Source organism: Ranitomeya variabilis, chromosome 1 (genome assembly GCF_051348905.1).
Source record: "Ranitomeya variabilis isolate aRanVar5 chromosome 1, aRanVar5.hap1, whole genome shotgun sequence".
Taxonomy (NCBI): domain Eukaryota; kingdom Metazoa; phylum Chordata; class Amphibia; order Anura; family Dendrobatidae; genus Ranitomeya; species Ranitomeya variabilis.
Genome location: NC_135232.1, coordinates 660,664,709 through 660,690,205, shown reverse-complemented (window position 1 = coordinate 660,690,205; position 25,497 = coordinate 660,664,709). Strand labels below are relative to the sequence as shown.

Below are 25,497 nucleotides of genomic sequence, written 5' to 3'. Positions count from 1 at the left end.
GCCAATTCGGGGGGCGGAGCCCCGTGACTTCCATGAATAGGCCCAAGCCGGGGCCTAAATTTCTGCAGCCGGCGTGAACAATACCAGGAGTAGAATAGAGGGGCGTTGCCGAGGGAAGCGATCGCTCCCGTGCCAGGGAAGAAGCACCAGAAAAGGTGGGCGGAGCCACCTTAGCATGCCATAGTGCAGGCGCGGCTTCCGGGATGCGGCCTATACATCGGCCGAAGCCAGGGGCTAAATTTTTGCAGCCGGCCGGAGTGTTACCTCAGGGAGGTGGTCCACAGAGAAGCCATGGCAGAGGCTGCCTGACAGCATGTGAATATCCCACTGCAGAGGCCCACCGCTGACTGGATCCACTCACCATCGGTGTGCGTCCCGGCATGGAGCCTGTTATGATCTGGTGGCCTAGGAGCAGCATGAGACGTACTCTGGAGAAGGTGGTACCTGTACTGACTGCAGACCCTGAACTTAACACCGCAACTAGAAGTAGCCGTGGAATGTACCTAACACTCCCTAGACATCTCGACACAGCCGGAGGACTAAATACCCCTAGAGATAGAAAAGGGAAAACTATCTTGCCTCAGAGAAAATCCCCAAAGAATAGACAGCCCCCCACAAATATTGACTGAGAGAGGAGAGGGAAATAACATACGCAGACTGAAATCAGGATTTAGCAAAGGAGGCCACTCTAGCTAAATAGAAAGGATAGGACAGAGTACTAAGCGGTCAGTATTAAAACACTAGAAAATATCCACCACAGAAAATACAAAATCTCCACATCTAACTAAAGATATGGAGGGTATATCTGCATCTCCAGAGATACCAGCTTGACTGAACAAATCCTTATGCAGACCAAGCTGGAAGACAAAACATGAAAAAGAACAGAACAATAAGGCCCACAGCATGTGGACTGCAAAAAACAAAGCCAGAACTTATCTTGTTGAAATGAACAGCAAAGCAGGAGAGACCAGGCAAGGATGTGAATCCTCCAGGAACAATGGTCAACTGGCACTGACTAAAGGGTCAAGCAAGACTAAATAGCCCAGTCAGAATTGCCATAAGTGGAGACACCTGATAAATGCAGCGATCCAAAGACCGCAGCGCTACCACTTATAACCACCGGAGGGAGCCCAAGAGCAGAATTCACAACAGTACCCCCCATTGAGGAGGGGTCACCGAACCCTCACCAGAGCCCCCAGGCCGATCAGGACGAGCCAAATGAAAGGCACGAACCAAATCGTCAGCATGAACATCGGAGGCAAGAACACAAGAATTATCCTCCTGACCATAACCCTTCCATTTGACAAGATACTGAAGCTTCCGCCTCGAAAAACGAGAATCCAAAATCTTCTCAACCACATACTCCAACTCCCCATCAATCAACACCGGGGCAGGAGGATCAACAGAGGGAACAACGGGCACCACATATTTCCGCAACAAAGATCTATGAAAAACATTATGGATGGAAAAAGAGGCTGGAAGGGCCAAACGAAAAAAGACACTGGATTGATAATCTCAGAAATCCTATAAGGACCAATAAACCGAGGCTTGAACTTAGGGGAAGAAACCTTCATAGGAACATGACAGGAAGACAACCAGACCAAATCTCCAACCCGAAGCCGGGAACCCACACACCGACGACGGTTAGCAAAACGCTGAGCCTCCTCCTGAGACAACACCAAATTGTCCACAACATGAGCCCAAAGTAAACCACAGAGTCCACCACAGGACAATCAGAAGGCTCAACCTGCCCTGAAGAAAAACGAGGATGAAAACCAGAATTACAAAAGAAGGGTGAAACCAAGGTAGCAGAACTAGCCCGATTATTAAGGGCAAACTCGGCCAATGGCAAGAAAGCCACCCAATCATCCTGATCAGCAGACACAAAGCATCTCAAATAAGTTTCCAAAGTCTGGTTAGTTCGCTCGGTTTGGCCATTTGTCTGAGGATGAAATGCGGAAGAAAAAGACAAATCAATGCCTAGCACAAAAGGCCCGCCAAAACCTAGAAACAAACTGGGAACCTCTATCGGACACAATATTCTCCGGAATGCCATGCAAACGAACCACATGCTGGAAAAACAACGGAACCAAATCAGAAGAGGAAGGCAATTTAGGCAATGGTACCAAATGAACCATCTTAGAAAACCGGTCACAAACCACCCAGATAACCGACATCCTCTGGCAAACCGGAAGATCCGAAATAAAATCCATAGAAATATGCGTCCAAGGCCTCTCAGGGACCGGCAAAGGCAAAAGCAACCCACTAGCGCGGGAACAGCAAGGCTTGGCCCGCGCACAAGTCCCACAGGACTGCACAAAAGAACGCACATCCCGTGACAAAGAAGGCCACCAAAAGGACCTACCAACCAAATCTCTGGTACCAAAAATCCCAGGATGGCCAGCCAACACAGAACAATGAACCTCAGAAATCACTTTACTAGTCCATCTGTCAGGAACAAACAGTTTCCCCACTGGACAGCGGTCAGGTTTATCAGCCTGAAATTCCTGAAGAACCCGTCGTAAATCAGGGGAGATGGCAAAAAGAATCACCCCTTCCTTCAGAATGCCGACCGGCTCAAGGACCCCAGGGGAATCAGGCAAAAAGCTCCTAGAGAGGGTATCAGCCTTAACATTCTTAGAATCCGGAAGATACGAGACCACAAAATCAAAACGGGAGAAAAACAGGGACCATCGGGCCTGTCTAGGATTCAGCCGTTTGGCAGACTCGAGGTAAATCAGATTCTTATGATCGGTCAAGACCACAATACGGTGCTTGGCCCCCTCAAGCCAATGTCGCCACTCCTCAAATGCCCACTTCATAGCCAACAACTCACGATTGCCGACATCATAATTGCGTTCCGCAGGCGAAAACTTTCGAGAAAAGAAGGCACACGGTTTCATCAAGGAACCATCAGAATTCCTCTGAGACAAAACTGCCCCTGCCCCAATCTCAGAAGCGTCAACCTCCACCTGAAAAGGAAGAAAAACATCCGGCTGACACAACACAGGGGCAGAAGTAAATCGGCGTTTAAGCTCCTGAAAGGCAGAAACAGCTGCAGAGGACCAATTCGTCACATCAGCGCCTTTCTTCGTCAAATCGGTCAGGGGTTTAACCACACTGGAGAAGTTGGCAATGAAACGGCGATAAAAATTAGCAAAGCCCAAAAATTTCTGAAGGCTCTTCACGGATGTGGGCTGGATCCAATCATGAATGGCCTGAACCTTAACCGGATCCATTTCTATAGATGAGCGAGAAAAAATGAAGCCCAAAAAAGAAACCTTCTGTACTCCAAAGAGGCACTTAGACCCCTTCACAAACAAGGCATTATCACGAAGGATCTGAAATACCATCCTGACTTGTTTCACATGAGACTTCCAATCATCTGAAAAAATCAAAATATCATCCAAATATACAATCATGAATTTATCAAGATAATTCCGAAATATATCATGCATGAAGGACTGAAACACAGATGGAGCATTAGAGAGTCCGAATGGCATCACAAGGTATTCAAAATGGCCTTCGGGCGTATTAAACGCAGTTTTCCATTCGTCACCCTGCTTAATACAAACAAGATTATATGCCCCTCGAAGGTCAATCTTAGTAAACCAACTAGCCCCCTTAATCCTAGCAAACAAATCAGAAAGCAAAGGCAAAGGGTATTGGAATTTGACAGTGATCTTATTCAAGAGGCGATAATCAATACAGGGTCTCAAGAAGCCATCCTTCTTGGCAACAAAAAAAAAACCTGCACCCTATGGTGAAGAAGATGGCCGAATATGCCCCTTCTCCAAAGACTCCTTAACATAACTCCGCATGGCGGCATGTTCTGGCACAGACAGGTTGAAAAGTCAGCCCTTAGGGAACTTACAGCCTGGAATCAAGTCAATAGCACAATCACAGTCCCTATGCGGTGGAAGGGAACTGGATTTGGGCTCATCGAATACATCCTGGAAATCTGACAAAAACTCAGGAATTTCAGAAGAGGGGGAGGAGGAAATTGACATCAAAGGAACGTCACCATGAACCCCCTGACAACCCCAACTAGTCACAGACATAGATTTCCAATCCAACACCGGATTATGCACCTGTAACCATGCGAAACCCAGCACAACAGCATCATGCAAATTATGCAACACCAGAAAACGACAATCTTCCTGATGGGCTGGCATCATGCACATGGTCAGCTGTGTCCAAAACTGAGGTTTATTTTTAGCCAACGGTGTAGCATCAATGCCCCTCAAAGGAATAGGACTCTGCAAAGGCTGCAAGGGGAACCACAACGTCTGGCAAATTCTAAGTCCATTAAGTTTAAAGCGGCGCCTGAATCCACAAATGCCATGACAGAAAATGACGATAATGAGCAGATCAGGGTCACAGATAACAGAAATTTAGGTTGTACAGTACTGATGGTAACGGAACATGCGATTCTCTTGGTACGCTTAGGACAATCAGAAATAACATGAGCAGAATCGCCGCAGTAAAAACACAACTTATTCTGACGTCTGAATCCTTGTCGTTCAGCTCTAGACACAATCCTATCACACTGCATAGGCTCAGGACTCCGCTCGGAAGACAACGCCATAGTGTGCACAACTCTGCGCTCGCGCAAGCGCCGATCAATCTGAGTGGCCAGAGACATAGAATCACTCAGACCAGCAGGCGTGGGGAACCCCACCATAACATCTTTAACGGATTCAGAAAGACCCTTTCTGAAAATTGCCGCCAAGGCATCCTCATTCCGTTTAGTCAGCACAGACCATTTTCTAAATTTCTGGCAATACGATTCTGCCGCTTCTTGACCCTGACACAGGGCCAACAAGGTCTTCTCAGCATGATCCACTGAATTAGGTTCATCATACAATAACCCTAGCGCTTGAAAAAAGGTGTCTACATTAAGCAACGCAGGATTCCCAGATTCCAGGGAAAATGCCCAATCCTGAGGATCACCATGCAGCAGAGAGATGACTATTTTAACCTGCTGGGTGGGATCACCAGAGGAACGGGGTTTCAGAGCAAAAAACAGTTTACAGTTATTTTTAAAGCTCAAAAATTTGGACCTGTCCCCAAAAAACAAATCAGGAGTTGGAATTCTAGGCTCTAAAACCGGAGTCTGAACGATATAATCGGAAATATCCTGTACTCTAGCAGCAAGTTGATCCACACGGGAAGCCAATCCCTGAACATCCATGCCAGCTCCAAACTCCTGAGCCACCCAGAGGTAAAGAGGGAAGAAAAGACACAACAGACTACAGAAAAAATATGGCTCAGCACTTTCCTTCCCTTCTTCTGAGATGCGATTAACTCATTGTTGGCCAGTTGTACTGTTATGATCTGGTGGCCTAGGAGCAGCATGAGACGTACTCTGGAGAAGGTGGTACCTGTACTGACCTCAGACCCTGAACTTAACACCGCAACTAGAAGTAGCCGTGGAATGTACCTAACACTCCCTAGACATCTCGACACAGCCGGAGGACTAAATACCCCTAGAGATAGAAAAGGGAAAACTATCTTGCCTCAGAGAAAATCCCCAAATGATAGACAGACCCCCACAAATATTGACTGTGAGAGGAGAGGGAAATAACATACGCAGACTGAAATCAGGATTTAGCAAAGGAGGCCACTCTAGCTAAATAGAAAGGATAGGACAGAGTACTATGCGGTCAGCATTAAAACACTAGAAAATATCCACCACAGAAAATACAAAATCTCCACATCTAACTAAAGATATGGAGGGTATATCTGCATCTCCAGAGATACCAGCTTGACTGAACAAATCCTTATGCAGACCAAGCTGGAAGACAAAACATGAAAAAGAACTGAACAATAAGGCCCACAGCATGTGGACTACAAAAAACAAAGCCAGAACTTATCTTGTTGAAATGAACAGCAAAGCAGGAGAGACCAGGCAAGGATGTGAATCCTCCAGGAACAATGGTCAACTGGCACTGACTAAAGGGTCAAGCAAGACTAAATAGCCCAGTCAGAATTGCCATAAGTGGACACACCTGATAAATGCAGCGATCCAAAGACCGCAGCGCTACCACTTATAACCACCGGAGGGAGCCCAAGAGCAGAATTCACAACAGGAGCCGCCACGATGACTGGGTTTCAGCGCCGAGGAAAACGCATGCACTCTACTGTTCTGCTGCAGGTCAGGTATTGCAGCGTGGACAATGCAAGGATAGAGGGATAAACCTCAATCCACCATCGCTTTGTTAGGGAGGTGGAGAGGAACCGTCCCGCCTCCTTGTGCCATCCACTTTAACAGTGGTGGGACAGTGGGGGCTGCTCGGACGCCATAGAGAGGGGCCTCTGTACATCCATGGAGTTCAAGCCCCCGGATGGACAGGGCCAGTTGTCCGGCATTAGGCCTGGCTGGGGAAGAGGATACGTGGAGGTGACACTCCATGTGCTCGTCCTTTCTGGGTGTGGGGAGATCGGTGCCCTTGAAGGGACCGTCGCCCCTAAGAATCAGCTCAGGCGTGGCATGTCGCAGGAGAGGATACGGAGAGGAGACACTCTCCGTGCTCGCCTGTTGATGGTTCGGGGAGATCGGAGCCTTGAAAGGATCCGTCGCCCCTTTGTTGTAGAAAGTAAAATCAAAAATGTAATAGGAAAAAATAAAATAATAAAGAGTTTTGGGTCTGAAGAGCAGACCCGTCCGTGTGCCTCCTACGGACACTAAGCAAGAACTGGTTAGCTGAGAGCCAGCAGGAAGGTGTATACTGCAGGCGAGGAGCTAACTTTCTTTGTATCACTTAGTGTCAGCCTCCTAGTGGCAGCAGTATACACCCACGGTGTGTGTCCCCCAAAAAGGCGAAGGAGAAAATATGAAATGAAGCAAGGAAAAAGTATTGAACACATGAAGAAAGAGAGGTGTAAAAAGCCATGGAAAGTCATGACACCAACTGAAATTTATCAGTAATTGGAAAGCAATCTTGCCACTTGGTGAAAAATAATATCAGCTGGTTTCAACTGATGACCTATAAAAAGGTGTCTAATTAACAAGGTGCCACACAAATATCTCATGATAGATAAAACCAGTGAGCTGTCTCAAGACCTTTGCAACCTTATAAATGGAAAACATACTGATAGCATGGGTTACAGAAGAATTTCTAACCTACTGAAGGTTACAGTGAGTACTGTTTGACTGTAATCTGTAAATGGAAGAACATCAATTCACCATAAACTGGAGACAGCAAGGTGCTCCCCAGATAGAGGGGTGAAAAATAATTATCAGAAGAGTTGTCAAAGAGCCAAAGGCCACCTGTGGAGAGCTACAGAAAGACCTTGAAATAAGCAGGTATAATTGTTTCAAAGAAAACAAGAAATAATGCACTCAATCTCCTATGCCTGTATGCATGCTCACCACGCAAGACTCTATTGCTGATCAAAAAGCATGTTCAAGCATTACAAAAGTTTGCTTAACAACATTTAGACAAGCCTGTGAAATACTGGGAGAATATAGTCTGGTCAGATGAGATCAGAATTGAAGTCTGGATGCCATAATACACACAATGTTTGTAGGCCAAAAGTCGCTGCATATCACCCCAGAAACACCATATCAACAGTGAAAATTGGAGGTGGGTACATCATGGTGTGAGGCGTTTTTTTAGCATACAACACTGATAAACTTTGTATATTGAAGGAAGGATGAATGGACAAATTTACTGAGACATTACTTTTCTGTCCCGGGCTCCATGGGATGGGGGAGGGGAAAGACCAGGGATTAACAGGAGCATAGTGAGGTTCGAGACTCGTGCCTCTCTACCATCAAGAGTACCCTCAGGACAGGGATAGTTAGGATCCCAGTTTCAGGGACAGTTTGAGGCCCCCCCCCACACCCGACAACGTGACAGGATTGTTACTAACATCTGGTGAGAATTTCATGTCAATATGTGATAGGCCATTCAGTGGCATTAAGCCATATTAAGGGCGTCAATAGCTAGTTCTCAATGGTGCCTGACAACCTCTGATCTGTGTGTCTTTAAATGGGTACAACAGGGATTTATAGGGCTATACACCTACCTTCCCTTTCCTCCAATACTGTGTTCCATGCGCAGGTGTCTCAAGACAAGGATGAGATCCTTCCAATTTTATACCTGCACTGTTTTCGCCGTGGGCACTTTATGCAATTTCGTTCTTTCTATTTCTGGCTGTGTGTGTAATATGTATTGTCTGTTGATGGGTTGTGTTAAAGGTCAAATTTTAGGGTACTGTTTGCTTAGTACCCGGAGGAAACCCATGTAAACACAGGGAGAACATACAAACTCCTTGCAGATGTTGTCTTTGGTGGGATTTGAACCCAGGACTCCAGCAATGCAAAGCAACAGTGCTAACCATTCACGCATGCAGTTCAGTTTTTACACTAGTGTAAATCAAACAGTTTTGCATCCTTTTTTTCCAATCCCATTTAAAAAACAGAAGGTAAAATGTTTGATTTTTTTTTTAGCCATTGACTCTTCGAAATACACCAATTAAAAAATGATGAAACACAAATGGAACTCTGAAGATGAAAATCAAAAGGCGTCGTTTTTAACAGATCACCATAATGCTGGTTTTACTCTGATTTGTTTTGCAAATAAAACTTGGCCTTTAAAAGTGGAGCATTTGATAGTGGGGGAAGGGTGGAGTGTGACTCACGTAATTCGTTAAGAGATGCCTGATTCCTAATAAATCAGACGAGGTGGAGTAAGATTTGTGGCATAGGGAACGCCATGGTTTGCAATAAATTTGATGAGCAGGAGTCGTCCTGCCCCATCTCTGTCCACTTTCTCAGAGCTGGACGAAACTGGCATGAAAAAGCCAAAAGTCGCAAAAAATGTTTGCTCAAAGCTTTTAATGCTCTTGTATTCTGGCATAAAAGCTTTAATGAATTAGGGGCAGAAATCTCACTAATCCGACAATCTGATCTTTTTTTTTTAAAGAGCATGAGTGTAAGGATCAATGAAACTTTATAGGTCAATGAGCTGTACATTTAAACAACGGAAAGCCACAGATGTGTAGAAAGGATGTGTGAATGTACCTTCTACTTCAAGAAACACATTTAATATCGCTCTAGTGCTCTCAAATCCAATCCAGCATGTGTGCAGAGCAGGATGTCAGTCAGAGTAATGGGAGTGATTACGGAGCACTGACAGCATAGCCGACTAATCACTGCCCTAATAACTGGAAGCAAGCAGCTGCAGGGAGAATATAACTACATTTCCTCACTGCAGCCACACTTCCAATTAGGCTGTCACAGTATTTACCTGCAGAATACCACGTACAGCTGCAGGTAAACACCGGTTGTTTTTGTTTTTGCTGACTGCATGCACGCGGTCACATGCAGACTAGAGTCCGCTGTGTCAAGTAATGGTCTATTGAGCACATCAGCTGCGACCTTAGATGGCATGTGAATGTACTTATGTAAATCACAAGCTTTCAGTTATTTCACAACTGCTGGTACCTGCAAGTAGAACCGAATCCTAACAGTGTGTGCATTACACACAGTTAGGATTCAGTAAGCCTCTTGCATTTGACCATGAGTGTACAACCCCTTCAACCTTCCTAAATCTGACCAAGTGAAACCATATATTTAAGACACTATTGAGACCCTAGAGCCAAAAATAAAATGTAGAAAAAAATTACAAAGTGAGTAAAACTCAGACGACATGGCATAAAGTATTACAGAATCTTACTCACCACCCCTGAGATCTGCAGAAGCTGCCAGATAAGCAAAGTTGTCCAAACTGATGACATCAATAATTGGACTAACAACACGGGTGTGATCCTATGTAAGACATGAAATATCAACACACATATAGTACAGTCTAAGAGGAGTCTACCAGGAAGTCTCATTAGGATTTTAAAGGGGGTTTTCCACTACGTATATATTGATACCCATATTAAGGGCTTGTGCACCCAGCATTTCGGACCGAGGGTGGAAGAAGGACTTAAAAAGGACCGCCTGATGACATCCCAAAACAAAAGGAAGACTACCATCATGAAGCATCAAATGTCCGTGACAGAAAAACCAAGGGCAAAAAATAAAGGTAGCTTAAAACATTTTTGACAAAAGGAATATTGGAGAAGGGTTTACTTTTTGTACGCTCTGTCCTTTTCAATATAACTTCTGGAGGACAAACCCTTGAATGATAGCAGCGAGAGATAAAACCTTTGATAGGAACTTACCTCCTTGACTCTCTGAAGCAGAGGTTGAAGCCACTCATTGTTGACCTCACAGTGACTGTCCAAGAAAGTAAGAATACCAGCAACAGCTGCCTCAGCTCCTCGGACCCGAGAACGGATCAATCCTAAAAGCAAATCCGAATAATCAATCAGGAGTCAAGATTTTAGCTATTTTCATCCTGACCTTGCAATAATAAAGGCTGTATGGAAGTCAGAATAAATGGCTCTGTCTTAGGATTCCTATTAGAGGTTTACTTTTCTTCTGGAAAATGTCCATGCATGGTCAGAATTTAGGAGCAGAATGAACAAGTGAACAAGGCCTCATGTTTCCATGCCTCATCAGATGCTGTAGTTATGGAGGAATTCTCCCTAAGGGTATGTGTCAACCTTCAGGATGGCCGGCGGTTTGGACGGAGCGGCAAACCCGCTCCGCCCTAAGCCCCGCCCCCTTCTGTGACGCGATGATGCCGGATGTGTTCATTGCACACATCCGGCATCATCGCACCCCACACATACGGCCCGGTGATATACCTTGCGGTGGCGCAGCGGCACCTCAAGGTACAAGGACATGCTGCAATCTTAAAAGACGCGCCACATGTCCGGAGTCGCAGGGCCGCCGGGTGCGTGTTAGCACGCATAGTGGAGACGGGATTTCATACAATCTCCTCCACTATGCTGTAACATCTGGACGCTGCGTGTTTGACGCTGCGGCTCTGCGCAGCGTCAAGCACGCAGCGTTTCCTGCACGTGGACACATACCCTAAGAAGTCATGATTCTATGGGGGAAAAGTGCAATATATAAAGAACCCGAACTGAGGCTTTCAAGGAGCAAATGGAGGCCATACAGTTACATACCAGGCAGCCATACTAGACCATTTACATGTGGCTTTAGGCTGTTTCTGCTTTACACACCAGAGGTTTTGAATGCATAGTTGCCCACAAAGTGCAGAAGTAGTTTTTTAGTATTTCTCCATTGACAACTTTACAATAAGGATTTCATATTTTTGTTGTGCATAATACACAGTGGGGAAAAAATAAGTATTTGATACACTGACGATTTTTCAAGTTTTCCCACCTACAAAGAATGGAGAGGACTGTAATTTTTATCATAGGTACACTTCAACTGTGAGAGACAGAATCTAAAAATAAAAAGCAGACAATCACATTGGATGATTTTAACATAATTAATTTGCATTTTATTGGACAAATATGTATTTGATACAATAGAAAAACAGAACTTAATACTTGGTACAGAAACCTTTGTTTGCCATTACAGAGGTCAAAAGGTTTACTGTAGTTCTTGACCAAGATTACACACACTGCAGCAGGGATTTTGGCCCCCTCCTTCATACAGATCTTCTCCAGATCTTTCAGGTTTCGCGACTGTCACAGGGCAACATTGAGCTTCAGCTCCCTGTGTTTTTCAGTTGATTGTTATGCTAGAAGACGCAGTCACGACCCATCTTCAATGCGCTTAATAAAGGGATGGAGGTTGTTGGCCAAAATCTTGAGATAATTGTGCTTACAGTTGTTGCCTTCTCACCAAGCTGCTTGCCTATTGTCCTGTAGCCCATCTCAATCTTGTGCAGGTCTACAATTTTGTTCCTGGTGTCCTTAGACAGCTCTTTGGTCTTGGCCATGGTGGAGAGGTTGAAGTGTGATTGAACTTGTTGCATGTATAATAGATACCTGTCCACACACTCAATTAAACAGGTGCAATTAATACAGGTAATGAGTGCAGAGTTGGAGGGCTTCTTACAGAAAAACTAACAGGTCTCTTAGAGCCAGAATTCTTGCTGGTTGGTAGGTGATCAAATACTTATTTTGTGCAATAAATTGCAATTCAATTGCGGTATGTAAAATTCAGACAATGTGATTTTCTGGATTTTTTAAGCTTCTGTCTCTCATAGTTGAATAATTTAAAAAAATCACAGACCTCTCCTTTCTTTGCGAGTGGGAAAACTTGCCAAATTGGCAGTGTATCAAATACTTATTTTCCCCACTGTATATATTATCACTTGCTGAGCTGTTTGTCATTGTTATTCAATCAGTTTTTTTTCTGCTGATCTAGTAAAGCTGTGAATGCTGAGCTGTGTATGACTGCCACACCGCTGATTGGCTGGTTTCTGTGTACTCTGTGCATAGGCAGAAAGCTGCTAATCAGTGGTGGTGGGGTTATACAAAGTAGTTGACTAGGAGGCACCAGACACCTAGACCTCTAGTGATGATCTCCTGCTTATAAAACACCGATTTTATTGAAAACAGAAAACACACGGCCCAGTAAGTGACACATCGCTGGAATCAGTGTCTCAGCCGATATATCAAGATACCCTCAGATTACATAGCACAAGCTGGGTGACATATTCCCTTTTTACCTTAACAATCTGATAGCAAAAATACTAAGAAATCTTAATCCTAAAATATAAATAACTTTAAAACTCTGCCAACCTACAAGACTATAAGGCCATGTTCACACGTTACGGTTTTTACTGCGGATACGCGGCGTTTTTGATGCTGCAAATCTGCAGCAGTTTCCCATGCGGTTTACAATACCATGTAAACCTATGGAAACCAAATCCGCTGTGCACATGCTGCGGAAAAAAACGCGCGGAAACGCAGCGTTGCTTTTTTTTGCAGCATGTCAATTCTTTGTGCGGATCTGCAGCGTTTCTGCACCCATTGACTTGCATTGAGTCGGGCACATCCGCAGCAAAACCGCAGATATAAAAAAGATCTGCGGTTTAGCTGCGGGTGAAACACTGCAGATCAGGAGGATGGAGTGTGGGTGGAGTGTGGGCGGAGACTATGCGTGTCTGGGTGTGCGGGCGGGGTCTGTGTGGGCTGTCGGGGGTCTGTGAGGGCCTCTCGGTCATCTGTGCGGGCTGTCAGGGGTCTGTGTGGGCCTCTTGGGGGTCTGTGCGGGGCTCTCGGGGGTCTGTATGGTGCTCTCGGGGTCTGTGCGGGGCTCTTGGGGGTCTGTCCGGGCCTGCCAGGGGTCTGTGCGGGCCTCTTGGGGGTCTGTGCGGGGCTCTCGGGGGTCTGTGCGGGGCTCTCGGGGTCTGTGCGGGGCTCTCGGGGGTCTGTCCGGGCCTGCCGGGGGTCTGTGCGGACCTGCCTGGGGTCTGTGCGGGCCTGCCTGGGGTCTGTGCGGGCCTGCCTGGGGTCTGTGCGGGCCTGCCTGGGGTCTGTGCGGGGCTGTCGGGGGTCTGTGTGGGGCTGTCGGGGGTCTGTGCGGGGCTCTCAGGGGTCTGTGCGGGCCTCTCTGGGGTCTGTGCGGGCTGCCGGGGGTCTGTGCAGGCTGCCGGGGGTCTGTGTGGGGCTCTCGGGGGTCTTTGTGTGTGTGCGCAGGCATCGTCCGATGGGACTACAAGTCCCATTGGGCTATGCCTGCTACAATGACAGTGATTGACACATTAGCCAATGATGGGACAGTAGTAGTCCCTTCATCCGGCTAATGTGTTGAATGTAAAAAAAATCACAAACATATAACACAACATATAACAGTACATACAACATACAACATATAAGATATAACATACAACATATAACAGGACATACAACATATAACATACAACATATAACAGAACAAACAACATATAACAGAACATGCAACATATAACAGTACAACATATAACATATAACATACAACATATAACAGAACATATAACATACAACGTATAACAGAACATACAACATACTGTATAACATATAACAGAACATACAACATATAACAGTACATACAACATATAACATATAACATACAACAGAACATATAACATACAACATATTAACAGAACATACAACATATAACATACAACATATAACAGAACATATAACATATAACAGAACATACAACATATAACATATAGCATACAACATACAACATATAACAGAACATACAACATATAACAGTACATACAACATATAACATACAACATATAACAGGACATACAACATATAACAGTACATACAACATATAACATACAACATATAACATATCACAGTACATACAACATATAACATACAATACATATATACAGTACATTCATACATTACATACAATACATACATATAGACATACAGTACATATAACAGAGTACATACTCACCATCACCTTGTCACCTTGTTCCACGAAGCCAGTGTCACCTGTAAAAAATATTAAAATAATAAACAAACACTATACTCCCTGATCCGCAGAAATCCAATTAAAACGAGTGTCCCACGATGATCTCCTGTGGAGAGCAGCAGCATCAGCTGATGCGACCGCTCTCCAGGGGCTCCAGGAATACAATGACGGAAGGTAACCTCAGTGATGCACTGCAGGAGCCATTGTCTCCTGTCAGTGTGTCACTGAAGGTCTATAGAGCAGGGACATCAGCCGATGTCACTGTTCTATAGGGGAGATCGTCGTGGGACACTCGTTATTAATTGGACTGCGTCGGACAGGGAGTATACGGTTTATTATTTTTAATTTTTTACAGGCGATCGAGTATGGTAAGTGTGGTTAAATTAAGAATATTAAAATACTTTTTTCTCGCTGTGCCTTTATTTATTTTTTAACTCTTTCACTACTCTAGGATTAATAATGGATAGGTGTCTTATTGACGCCTCTCCATTATTAACTGGGCTTACTGTCACCTTACAATAGCAAGGTGACATTAACCCCTTATTACCCCATATCCCACCGCTACTCGGGAGTGGGAAGAGAGGGGGTAAGTGCCGGAATTGGCGCATCTCACAGATGCGCCATTTCTGGGGCGGCTGGGGGCTGGTATTTGCAGCCGGGGGGGGCCAATATCCATGGTCCCTTCCTAGGCTATGAATATCAGCCCGCAGCTGTCTGCATAGCCTTTCTGGCTATAAAATATAGGGGGACCCCACGTCATTTTTTGGGGGGGTCCCCCTATTTTAATAGCCAGTAAAGGCTACGCAGACAGCTGCGGGCTGATATTCATAGCCTGGGAGGGGCCATGGGTATTACCCCTTTCCCAGGCTACTACAAATATTGGCAGCCGGCCGTCGGCTTTCCCCCACTGGCACAGAAAATTGCGCTAGAGCCCACGCCATTTTTTTCCGTTTTTTTTTTTTTTTTAAATTAAACGTTCATTAACAAACATAGGCCGCGCTATCATATATCTATGAATATATCTATTGATATATACATAGATAAATCTATCTATACATGGATATCTATGGATATATGTATAGATATATCTATAGATATAACTATGGATATATCTATAGATATAACTATGGCTATATCGATCTATAGATATATTTATAGATAGATAGATATATCTGTAGATACATACACTGTGTTCCAAATTATTATGCAAATTGGATTTAAGTGTCATAAAGATTTAATTGTTTTGTTTTTCAAATAAACTCGTGGATGGTATTGTGTCTCAGGGCTCAATGAATCACTGAAATCAATCTTAAACACATGTGATAATTAGTTTTCCAGGTGATTCTAATTAAAGGAAAACTACTCAAAAATGATGTTCCACATTATTATGCAGGTCACAGGTTTCAAGCAATATGGGAAATAAAAAGGATCTCTCTGCTGCTGAAAAGCGTTAAATAGTGCAATGCCTTGGACAAGGTATGAAAAAATTAGATATTTCACGAAAACTTAAGAGTGATCATCATACTCTGATGAGATTTGTGACTGAAACAGAGCACAGACAGAGATCATGCAAATAAAGGCATAATGAGGAAGTTTTCTGCCAGACAAATTCATTGGATTAAGAGAGCAGCTGCCAAAATACCATTACAAAGCAGCAAACAGTTATTTGAAGCTGCTGGTGCGTCTGGAGTCCCTCGAACCTCAAGGTGTAGGATCCTTCAAAGGCTTGCTGTGGTGCATAAACCTACTATTCGGCCACTCCTAAACAGTGTTACAAGCAGAAACGGTTGCAGTGGGCCCACACATACATGAAGACTAATTTTCAAACAGTCTTGTTTACTGATGAGTGTCGAGCAACTCTGGACGGTCCAGATGGATGGAGTAGTGGATGGTTGGTGGATGGCCACCATGTCCCATCAAGGCTGCGACGTCAGCAAGGAGGTGGAGGAGTCATGTTTTGGGCTGGAATCATGGGGAGCCAGCTGGTAGGGCCCTTTAAGGTTCCTGAAGGTGTGAAAATGACCTCAGCAAAGTAAATAGAGTTTCTGACTGACAACTTTCTTCCATGGTCTAAAAAGAAGAAACGTGCCTTCAGGAACAAAATCATCTTCATGCATGACAATGAATACCTCTGAGTAATTGGCTGCTATGGGCATAAAAGGAGATAAACTCATGGTGTGCCCACCATCTTCCCCTGACCTCAACCCTATAGAGAACCTTTGGAGGATCATCAAACAAAAGATCTATGAGGGTGGGAGGTAGTTCACATCAAAACAGCAGCTCTGGGAGGCTATTCTGACTTCATGCAAAGAAATACAAGCAGAAACTCTCCATAAACTCACAAGATCAATGGATGCAAGAATTGTGAAGGTGATATCAATGAAGGGCTCCTATGTTAACATGTAACTTGGCCTGTTAGGATGTTTTGGAGTTAAATAGCTTTTTTGTTCAGTGAATGTGACCTCCTAATGCTGCAAATTCCACAAATGAGCATTTTCAGTTCTTTAAAACATATCAAATGTTTAGAAATACTACTGTGCCTAATAATTTGGAACAGTGCATTTTGAGTTTTTATTCATTTTGGAGATTATACTGTTATCATTGGGAGGTTTCTTCAATAAAATTCGATGTATACTCTAACGGGCGATGACTTTTATTAGACTGACTGTCATTTGCACCGACCATTTAGGAAAATCCGAGAAAAATGTCATTTGCATAATAATTTGGAACATAGTGTAGATATATCTATCCATATACAGTATCTATCTGGCCACTTTCACACATCAGGTTTTTGCCGTCAGGCACAATCCGGCGAGTTTTGAAAAAAATGGATCCGTGCTTTTTTTTTTTGTATTAGCGCCAGATTGCGCCTGATGGCCACATGTTTCGTCCATTTTTTGCCGAATCTGTCAGAAAAGCTGTTTCAAGCGGATGGAGAAAACGTACAGAAGAACGGTTTTTCTGTCCGGTGAAAAAATGCCCTGCGACGGATCCGGCGAAAAACGTATGAAACTGAGATGTGAAATGATGAATCCGGCCTCTGAATCCGGTTTTTAATGCATTTTTCCATTGAAATCATGCACATCTTCCGTTCTCTCTCTCTCAAAAAAACGGATCAGTTGCATCAGTTTTTCACAATTTGCAACGGATCCGTTTTTTCAAAAATTCGCCGGATTCTGCCTGATGGATAGATGCAGATAGATATATGGATAGTTAAGCTACTTTCACACATCAGTTTGTTTCCGTCAGGCAGGGTCGGGCGAATTTTCGAAAAAACGATTGCAACTGATCCTTTTTTTTTTTTTAGAGAGAGAGAGCGAGAGAGAGAACGGAAAATGTGCATGATTTCAATGGAAAAAATGCATGAAAAACCAGATTCGGAGGCCGGATTCATCATTTCACATCTCAGTTTCATACGTTTTTCGCCGGATCCGTCGCTGCACGTTTTTTCGCCGGACAGAAAAAACTTTCCTCTGTACGTTTTCTCCGTCCGCCAGAAACAGTTTCTTTTGACGGATCCGGCAAAAAACGGATGAAACGTAAGGCCATCAGGCGCAATCCGGCACTAATACAACTCTATGAGAAAAAAAAGGATCTGTCGGCAAAAACCTGATGTGTGAAAGTAGCCTAACTATCCATATATCTATCTACATTCAAAAAAAGAGGCAGCACTCTATTGTTTCAGTGGGATAAAGTGCAGGATTTCAATCAATCCACTTGTCTGGGCGACGTTTCGGCTACAAATGAGCCTTTCTCTGCTTGAGAAAGGCTCATTTGTAGCCGAAACGTCGCCCAGACAAGTGGGTTGATTAAAATCCTGCACCTATCTATCTATGTGTGTAATGGAGTGTGGATTGGACAAATGTAAAAGAGGAGGTTGGACAAGACATGACATCACAAATCTTTTTTTTTGTTCAATAATACATCTTTATTTAGCTTTCAAAAACGCATACAAAAACGCATCAAAAAACCGCATCAAAACCGCGCAAAACACGCATCAAAAACGCACCTGCGTTTTCTGCAAAGAGCTGCGGATTTAGTGCAGAAAAATCCGCAGGCAAATCTGCAACGTGTGCACATACCCTAAGTCAAGAAAATGATAAAGTTTCCATCGAAAATCAAACCCAAGAAGACATGTTAACTCCTTCCCCCAAAAAAATTCACAAAATACACAACAGGCCATTTTATATTAGTGTCATGCTATTAGACTGTGCGTATTTATCATGCATAGATGGTTATCCGGACGTCGTACATCCGATATGATGTAAGCAGCTTATATAGTGAATGTCAGTATGTTTTCCCACACGCTGGAATGTATTTTCACAGAACATCGAGTTTGTGCTAATGGAACAAAAATTCGATCAAAATCCAATCACCTGGAGAAATTGGAACAATTACAAGCACTTTTTAGTATGAAGCCTAGAAGAGGTCGGCACTCAGCACGCACTACATATTTCAATTTTTTGTGAATTTGTTAATCCTAAATGCACAATTCCCGAGAGGGACATCTTTAGGTCTATTTGAGGACAAACAACCCTCTTTTTCTGTATGACAACCCCGTGATGAGCTAAACACAGGACCTCAATCAGTACTTCGCTCTTGGCACTAGAGGATTAGCTCAGGAAGAAATTACTTTACAGGTCCATTTCTATTTCTTTCTTTAGATAAGTTGTAATACTTTCTCCCCTTATTCAGAAATAACAACCATGCACATCATGGTAATGTAACCGCATTTGGCTCCCCGGGGAAATACCACCCATCTGCGGAGATCTGACGGTCCATTAATATAGAGAGGATGTTAAACCTAAACTCTCATTTTCCCTTGCTGTGAAGTTGAATACAATCTGTACCGTTCCTACTATTTAAACCCCCCCATACACATTAGACTAATGTTGCCCAAAATACGCCAATAATGACGGGTTCACTATACAGTATTTTGTATGATGGCCCCCGAATATTGATTGTTGGGGAAGTTAAATGGATTTTGTCAGCAGGATCAAGCCTTCTAAACCGTCTATATGGGCATGCAGGTCATAGAAAGTTGAATAAAACGATACGTTGATAGCTGCAATCCGATGTCTTATTTCAGATTAATCCAATTTTTTTTTAATATGTAAATGAACCATAAAGATCTATGGGCCGGTCATAGAGATCAGTGTCCAGTCCATAGATCTTAAAAGCTCATTTACTGTACATATTAAGAATTAAGTCGATTTCTCTGGTATAAGACATCGGGTCCCAGGTATCAAGGTATCGTTTTATTTAGCTTTCTATGACCTGCATGTCCAAATAGACGGCTAAGGCTACTTTCACACTAGCGTTTTTTTGCATACGTCGCAATGCGTCGTTTTGGCGAAAAAACGCATCCTGCAAAGTCATCTGCAGGATGCGTTTTTTGCCCATAGAATAACATTAGCGATGCATTGCGACGTATTGACACACGTCGCAATCGTGTAACGTTTTTTAGTGCCGACAGCCTGCTATTTCCGACCGCGCATGCGCGGCCGGAACTCCGCCCCCACCTCCCTGCACCTCACAATGGGGCAGCGGATGCGTGGAAAAACAGCATCCACTGCCCCTGTTGTGCAGCACTTGCACAGTATGCGTCGGTATGTCGGGCCGACGCAGCGCGACGGCCCCGTACCGACGCTAGTGTGAAAGTAGCCTTACGAGGGTAAATCCTACTGATCCTTTTGTTCTCCCTTATATAAGCCACCGCCAGAGATGTCTGACATTGGCTCTCTCATAGAGAACACAGGAGAGGTTGGCTGAGTGAGTGTTACAGTGTAAGGGCTCATTCAGACGTCAGTAATTTTCTCGTACTAGAAAATCAATCTGAGTTTCATCAATTACTTTTTTCATCCGTTTCATCAGCGTTAGGTTAGAAGGTAAGTTTTTAACAACAGAGTTTGGTCTATCTTTTCATCTCTAGAAATCTGTGAAAAACAGTTTGGCATACGAGTGCAATCCGATTTTTTTCACAGACTTGCACTGACGAGTTTGATCAGATGCTCCAAACAAAATTGGACATGCCTCCGCAATCCACAAAAAATCCAGTACATGTGGACAGCCACATTCACTATTATAGGTACAGTGCTGTCCATGAAAAACATGGATTGCACTCGTATGTAAAAGACGGACGTCTGAATGAGCCCTAAGGGAGACAATGCCCTAGTTCGGCTGACAGCCATCCAATGTGAACAGGAGGCTTAAAGCTTTAAAGAAAATGACTGTAGTGGTTTAAAATAGAATTACTGAGTGACAGGCTGAACAATGTCTGTCCTGATCCCTATTTTACCTCATACATTACCTCAACAACCCCCATTGAAATACCAGTACCCCTCCCTAGAACAGCCTGGAGTGGAGAACCAGTGCAAAAAGTGGACCACGGTGAGGATCCTCGCTAAGAGAACCTGTCGAGACGGAACAGTTTTTCTAAGCGCCATTTATCTCAAAGGTTTTCCAAGTCCGATGTCTGCGTGCAAAGTTCTGGTGAACATGAGAGATTTCCCACAAAGAGCATTAAAAACAAGGTCAGCAGAAGGCAGACACAACCAGACACATGGCACCGAGCTCGTGTGCCCGGCAGCAGAAGAGCAAAAACACACACAATCGCGGCTGCAATTTGCAAGCGAATTTCCACATTTGATTGAACGAAGTCAGACTCGGAGAGGAATCTCAATAATTATTATGATGCACCATAATATTTTTATTTCGCACCTTCTCTCCTGTTGTTTCTCAAGCATTTAACCTTGGGTATCTTCGTGAGGAACTGGCAGTCATCGGCTGTGAAAAGAAGACAAGAAACAAACAATTGGCACATTGTAATTATGATTCGCCTGGAAAAAAAAAAAAAAATTAACTCTCCAGAGTGTTTCCATAGGAAGAATCTGCTTTCACTTATTATCGTATTAATCAGACTGACAGCCCTAATCCTCTCAGCTAAAGTGCACTCATGCTCATCTGCTCAGATAGAAGCCACTTCACATGGCGAACGCCTTCATCTCTCCTCATCAGGTCATTCACGCAGAAGCCACACTCCATTACAGATCCATCTAATGCACAACTTGTCTGCAGACAGATCTGGGCAGATGCCATCTAAAGTGCTGAACATTGCGGGATACATTATAGGGAAGCTGTCGATGGATCCATGCTGCCTGAACTGCGGGTGGCATGGATCAAAGCCTGGCAGCGTGATTTGTCTGAAATACTGTGACGTTTCAGAATAAATATGGTTTTAATAATCAGATGGGGAAAGACCCGATCAGCCTGGTGTGGCCCTTGGTGGCTTCTCCCCACCTCGCTACAGGTGATGGACAGATCTCTCCCATAGAGAAAGACTTGTCAATAAACTGGTATTGGAGGAAGTCAGCTGGGGCCCCACCAGAGGAATAAGGTCTTTAGTTATAGCCCCTGCATATGCTGTCCCATTTTCGAGAAAAACATGCCTGGCTGCAGTGGGGCGGTGTAGGATTTCTCTGAAATGCTGCAGTGTTTTAGATTACACATTGTTTTAACGAATCAAATGAGGACTACAGGGAAAGACCTGATCAGTCCATTGCGGCCCCAGGGCCGGCTTCTCCCCCGCCACCTCTCTACAGGCGATTGACAGATGTCTACCGTGTGTATATAAAGACCTGTCAATTAACTGGGGTGGGAGGAAGTCGGCAGGGGCCGCACCGGACTAATCAGGTCTTTAGCGACGCCAGGCTCAGATTCATGTTGCCTGTGGTTCGAGCAGCAGACGTTTTTCAAATGTCTACAGGATAATATAGTAATAACATAGTAAATGTATGGCTTGCAGAAATATTCCCTGGTTGATTGAAGAGGTTACAGAATTGGGACCTTCTGTAGTTTTCATTTTCAGGAACCGTTGTCCTAATGAGAAATCCCTTTAAGCCATTTCTTGCATGTTTCTAATATTTTTCATTTGCTGTATTTTATTTCCTACCAACCAGTTCCACGTTCCGACCTCACGCAGTTACGTCCAAGATGTAGCAACCATTAGTTATTAGGTTTCATTACATGAATAGTCCCTGCCTGCTCTACTTCAGCACCGACGCAATGCAGTACCTGATCTTGAGTTATAAAAACTTGTAAAATTTTACTATATCCATACTAGGTCCTGATTAAGTTCCTTTTTGTATCACCATTCTTGAGACTGGCGGTAAAAATGAGGTTCATGCACGTTGAGATTGGCCTAGCATGCATAGTTATTTCTATGAGTGTCAGTGCTACCTGTCAGAAAGCCCCAGTCAATAAGTGGAAAGACTAATATTATTCAGAATGCACTATCCATATCTAAAACATGTCATTTAACTTTTCTGTCCATTTAGCTTCATAAAATCATTTCCAATAAAGTATTAAAGGACGTTTTTGGCCTCCAAAATGTGTGGTTTTATTTAATGAAAAATGTACTTTGCCATCTAGTAAAGCAGATCTTCCATTGTAGTCAATGCAGTAATCAAGTAAATTCAATAAAAGAGTCCTCAATTAATTCTACTTCTTTATGAGAATATCATGGAACAGAACTGACTCTACATTTTGTGATAATATTTGTCATATTTCGGGAGGGGATGCAGGAGTTGCACTTGCTCCTTGGAGCCCAGGGGACAACAAAGTCCATAAGGCACCTGGCACGTATAAGATGACCAAAACTATTCAAGACCTGTGATAGTTGGAGGTCCTGTTGTAGATTTTGCATGGGATCCACCAGCTTAAAGTTACACCTCTGATCACCTTTAAAGTAATTGTTTGTCTATAGAGATTATATGGAGATGTGGAGGCTTTTTTAACCTGTTTCTATGGTTGTGACAAAAGTCTATGGATGTCTCCAAGCTGATCTGACAGCAGGTATTGCGCACCTGTCCTATTCTCAACTCCACTCCATACTGGGAGGGAGTTAGGCCAATGACATCATTAGTATAAGACAGGTGCAGTATACCTGCTGTTCAAGGGAGGCGGCATTCATTTATAGGTGTGATGTTGTAAGGAGGTGGCAGAGAACCTCATTGCTTCTCTCTCTCCAATGTGCTGGACCCGTACATGTTATGTGGTACCTGGACAGTGTACCCGTTTAGTAATGTCTGTATTTCTTATGCCTGGTATATTAATGTATTGCCCATTTATTCCTATGTTCTGAGCTGTGTTAGTAATGTTTGATAATTCATTATATTTGCCTGTATGTTACAGACAGGCACAGAAGAGGTTATCCCAGAGGGTTGGGTTAATAGCCCCAAAAAGGAGCAGGAAGTTCCTGCTCCTCAGTTGGAGCCTAGGCAGGCTTGCCTACAGCAGGACGTGCTCCTTTGTGGGGAGCTGACCAAACCCCAGGAAGGGAAAAGACTGCTGCCCCCAGACCCACAGGCAGTGAAATGGGTACCAGGACTACGGAGGTGCCCCGCCGAAGGGACTTTAAGCGTCCAGATTCTGGCATATGGACTACCTCCTCTTTTGGCCGCCGTGGCTGCTGTTGGTACGGCAGTGGATGTCATTAGGGAAAGAGCAGGAAAGTTGGTTGATTTGCTGCAATTTCATTTTTCTTCCTTCTACTTATTACTACCTCCTCTACACATTCAATAAAAAAAGTTATCCCTGTTGGATTTTAACTGAGTCCCTGGATCCTGTTTGCCTGTGCTGTAACGACTGCAGAGAAGAGGTAATTCATCTGGGTTATATCTGTCCTGTCCGTTTCATGTGCAAGGGGCCCGGGGTGTTCGCTGACTGTATTCTCGGTGGACTCTGTTCATGGACTGCAGCTTTAAGTGACTCGGTGACATTGTTACAATGTCACCTCCCGAAACAAAAGTGAGTACGCCTTAAAAAAGTTAATAAAATGATACCTTGATATCTGTGATTTGATGTCTTATTCCAGAAAAATCCACATTTTTCTTAATATGTAAATGAGTTGTTAAGATCTATGGGCCGGACATAGATCTCTCTGAAAATCTGCCTCCAGAGCTTACATTTAAATGAAAGGGGGTGTCACCAATGTGAGACATGTAATGACTGACACACTGCGCTCTCCTGATTTACATGTCTCACACTGGTAATGTTTTTTTCCTTTAAAATAAGCTCTGGAGGAAAATTCTCAGGGAGATCTATGTCCAGCTCATAGATCTTAAAGGGACTCTGTCAGCACATAATGACTGTTCAAACTAAATACTGCCATTCGGTGCTTCACAGCGGAGCCTCTTGTTTCAATACACCATCCCCACATGCTTGGTTTCCATTTATCTCCATCTTCCTCATCTTTGATTGACAGCTCCGGCTTCATTGAGCTAGAGAAGGGTGGAGATAGATGGAAAACAAGCAGGTGGGAAGGTGTATATAAATGAAGCACAGTGTGCACAGACTTGGGTTGAACAATCATTCTGTGCTGACAGAGTCTCTTTAACACCTGGATTTCTCTGGAATAAGGGTATGTGTCCACGTTCAGGATTGCTTCAGGATTTGGTCAGGATTTTATGCAGGTAAAATCCTGACCAAATCTGCACCTGAGGTCACTGGCAGGTCACCTGCGTTGTCCTTGCGTTTTTTTTTTGCAATGCAAGGACATGCTGCGTTCTTAAAAGACGCGCCGCATGTGAGTTTTCTCGGGTGTGCCGCATGCGTCTTTTACTGCATAGTGGAGACAGGATTTCATGAAATCCCCTCCACTATGCTGTAACATCTGGACGCTGCGTTTTTTATGCATGCTGCTCAACGCTGCGTCAAAAACTCAGCGTTTCCTGAACGTGGACACATACCCTAAGGGTATGTGTCCCACAATCAGGATGGCCGGCGGTATCGTCGGAGCGGCAAACCCGCTCGGCGCTAAGCCCCGCCCCCTTCTGGGACACGATGATGCCGGATGTGTTCATTGCACACATCCGGCTTCATCGCACCTGTGGCGCCCCTAGGGGTATTTGACACAAAAATAGTTATTGACACCAAATACAAATATTAAAATAGCAAGACTGCACTACCATCTCCGGCCAGAAGGGGGAGCCCCAGAGACTCCCCTTGATCTATTCTGGTCTGAGAAAAGGACTGGCAGTTGTGTTGAGGATTTGAAAGTGAGAGGTCGTATAACTGAACTCCTAACAGCCCTATGACGGATTATAGGCCCGTGATACCCATAGTAGGAAAAGAGGAATAGAGAAAAAGGACATTATGAGAACCGGGTAGCAATAACCTCTACCCAGAATAGGCGC

At 44.0% G+C, this 25,497-nt stretch overlaps 1 protein-coding gene across 1 annotated transcript in view; it reads right to left on the bottom strand.

Moving 5' to 3' along the window:
- GALNT16 (polypeptide N-acetylgalactosaminyltransferase 16) overlaps positions 1-25,497 on the bottom strand; it is a 212,154-nt gene that overhangs the window by 71,080 nt on the left and 115,577 nt on the right. Inside the window, exons 5-7 of the mRNA XM_077263246.1 lie at positions 21,023-21,088; positions 10,180-10,301; positions 9,691-9,778 (exon numbers count right to left, since the gene is read on the bottom strand). Of these exons, the coding sequence (XP_077119361.1) occupies positions 9,691-9,778; positions 10,180-10,301; positions 21,023-21,088 (276 nt within the window). The remainder of the gene's footprint in view (positions 1-9,690; positions 9,779-10,179; positions 10,302-21,022; positions 21,089-25,497) is intronic.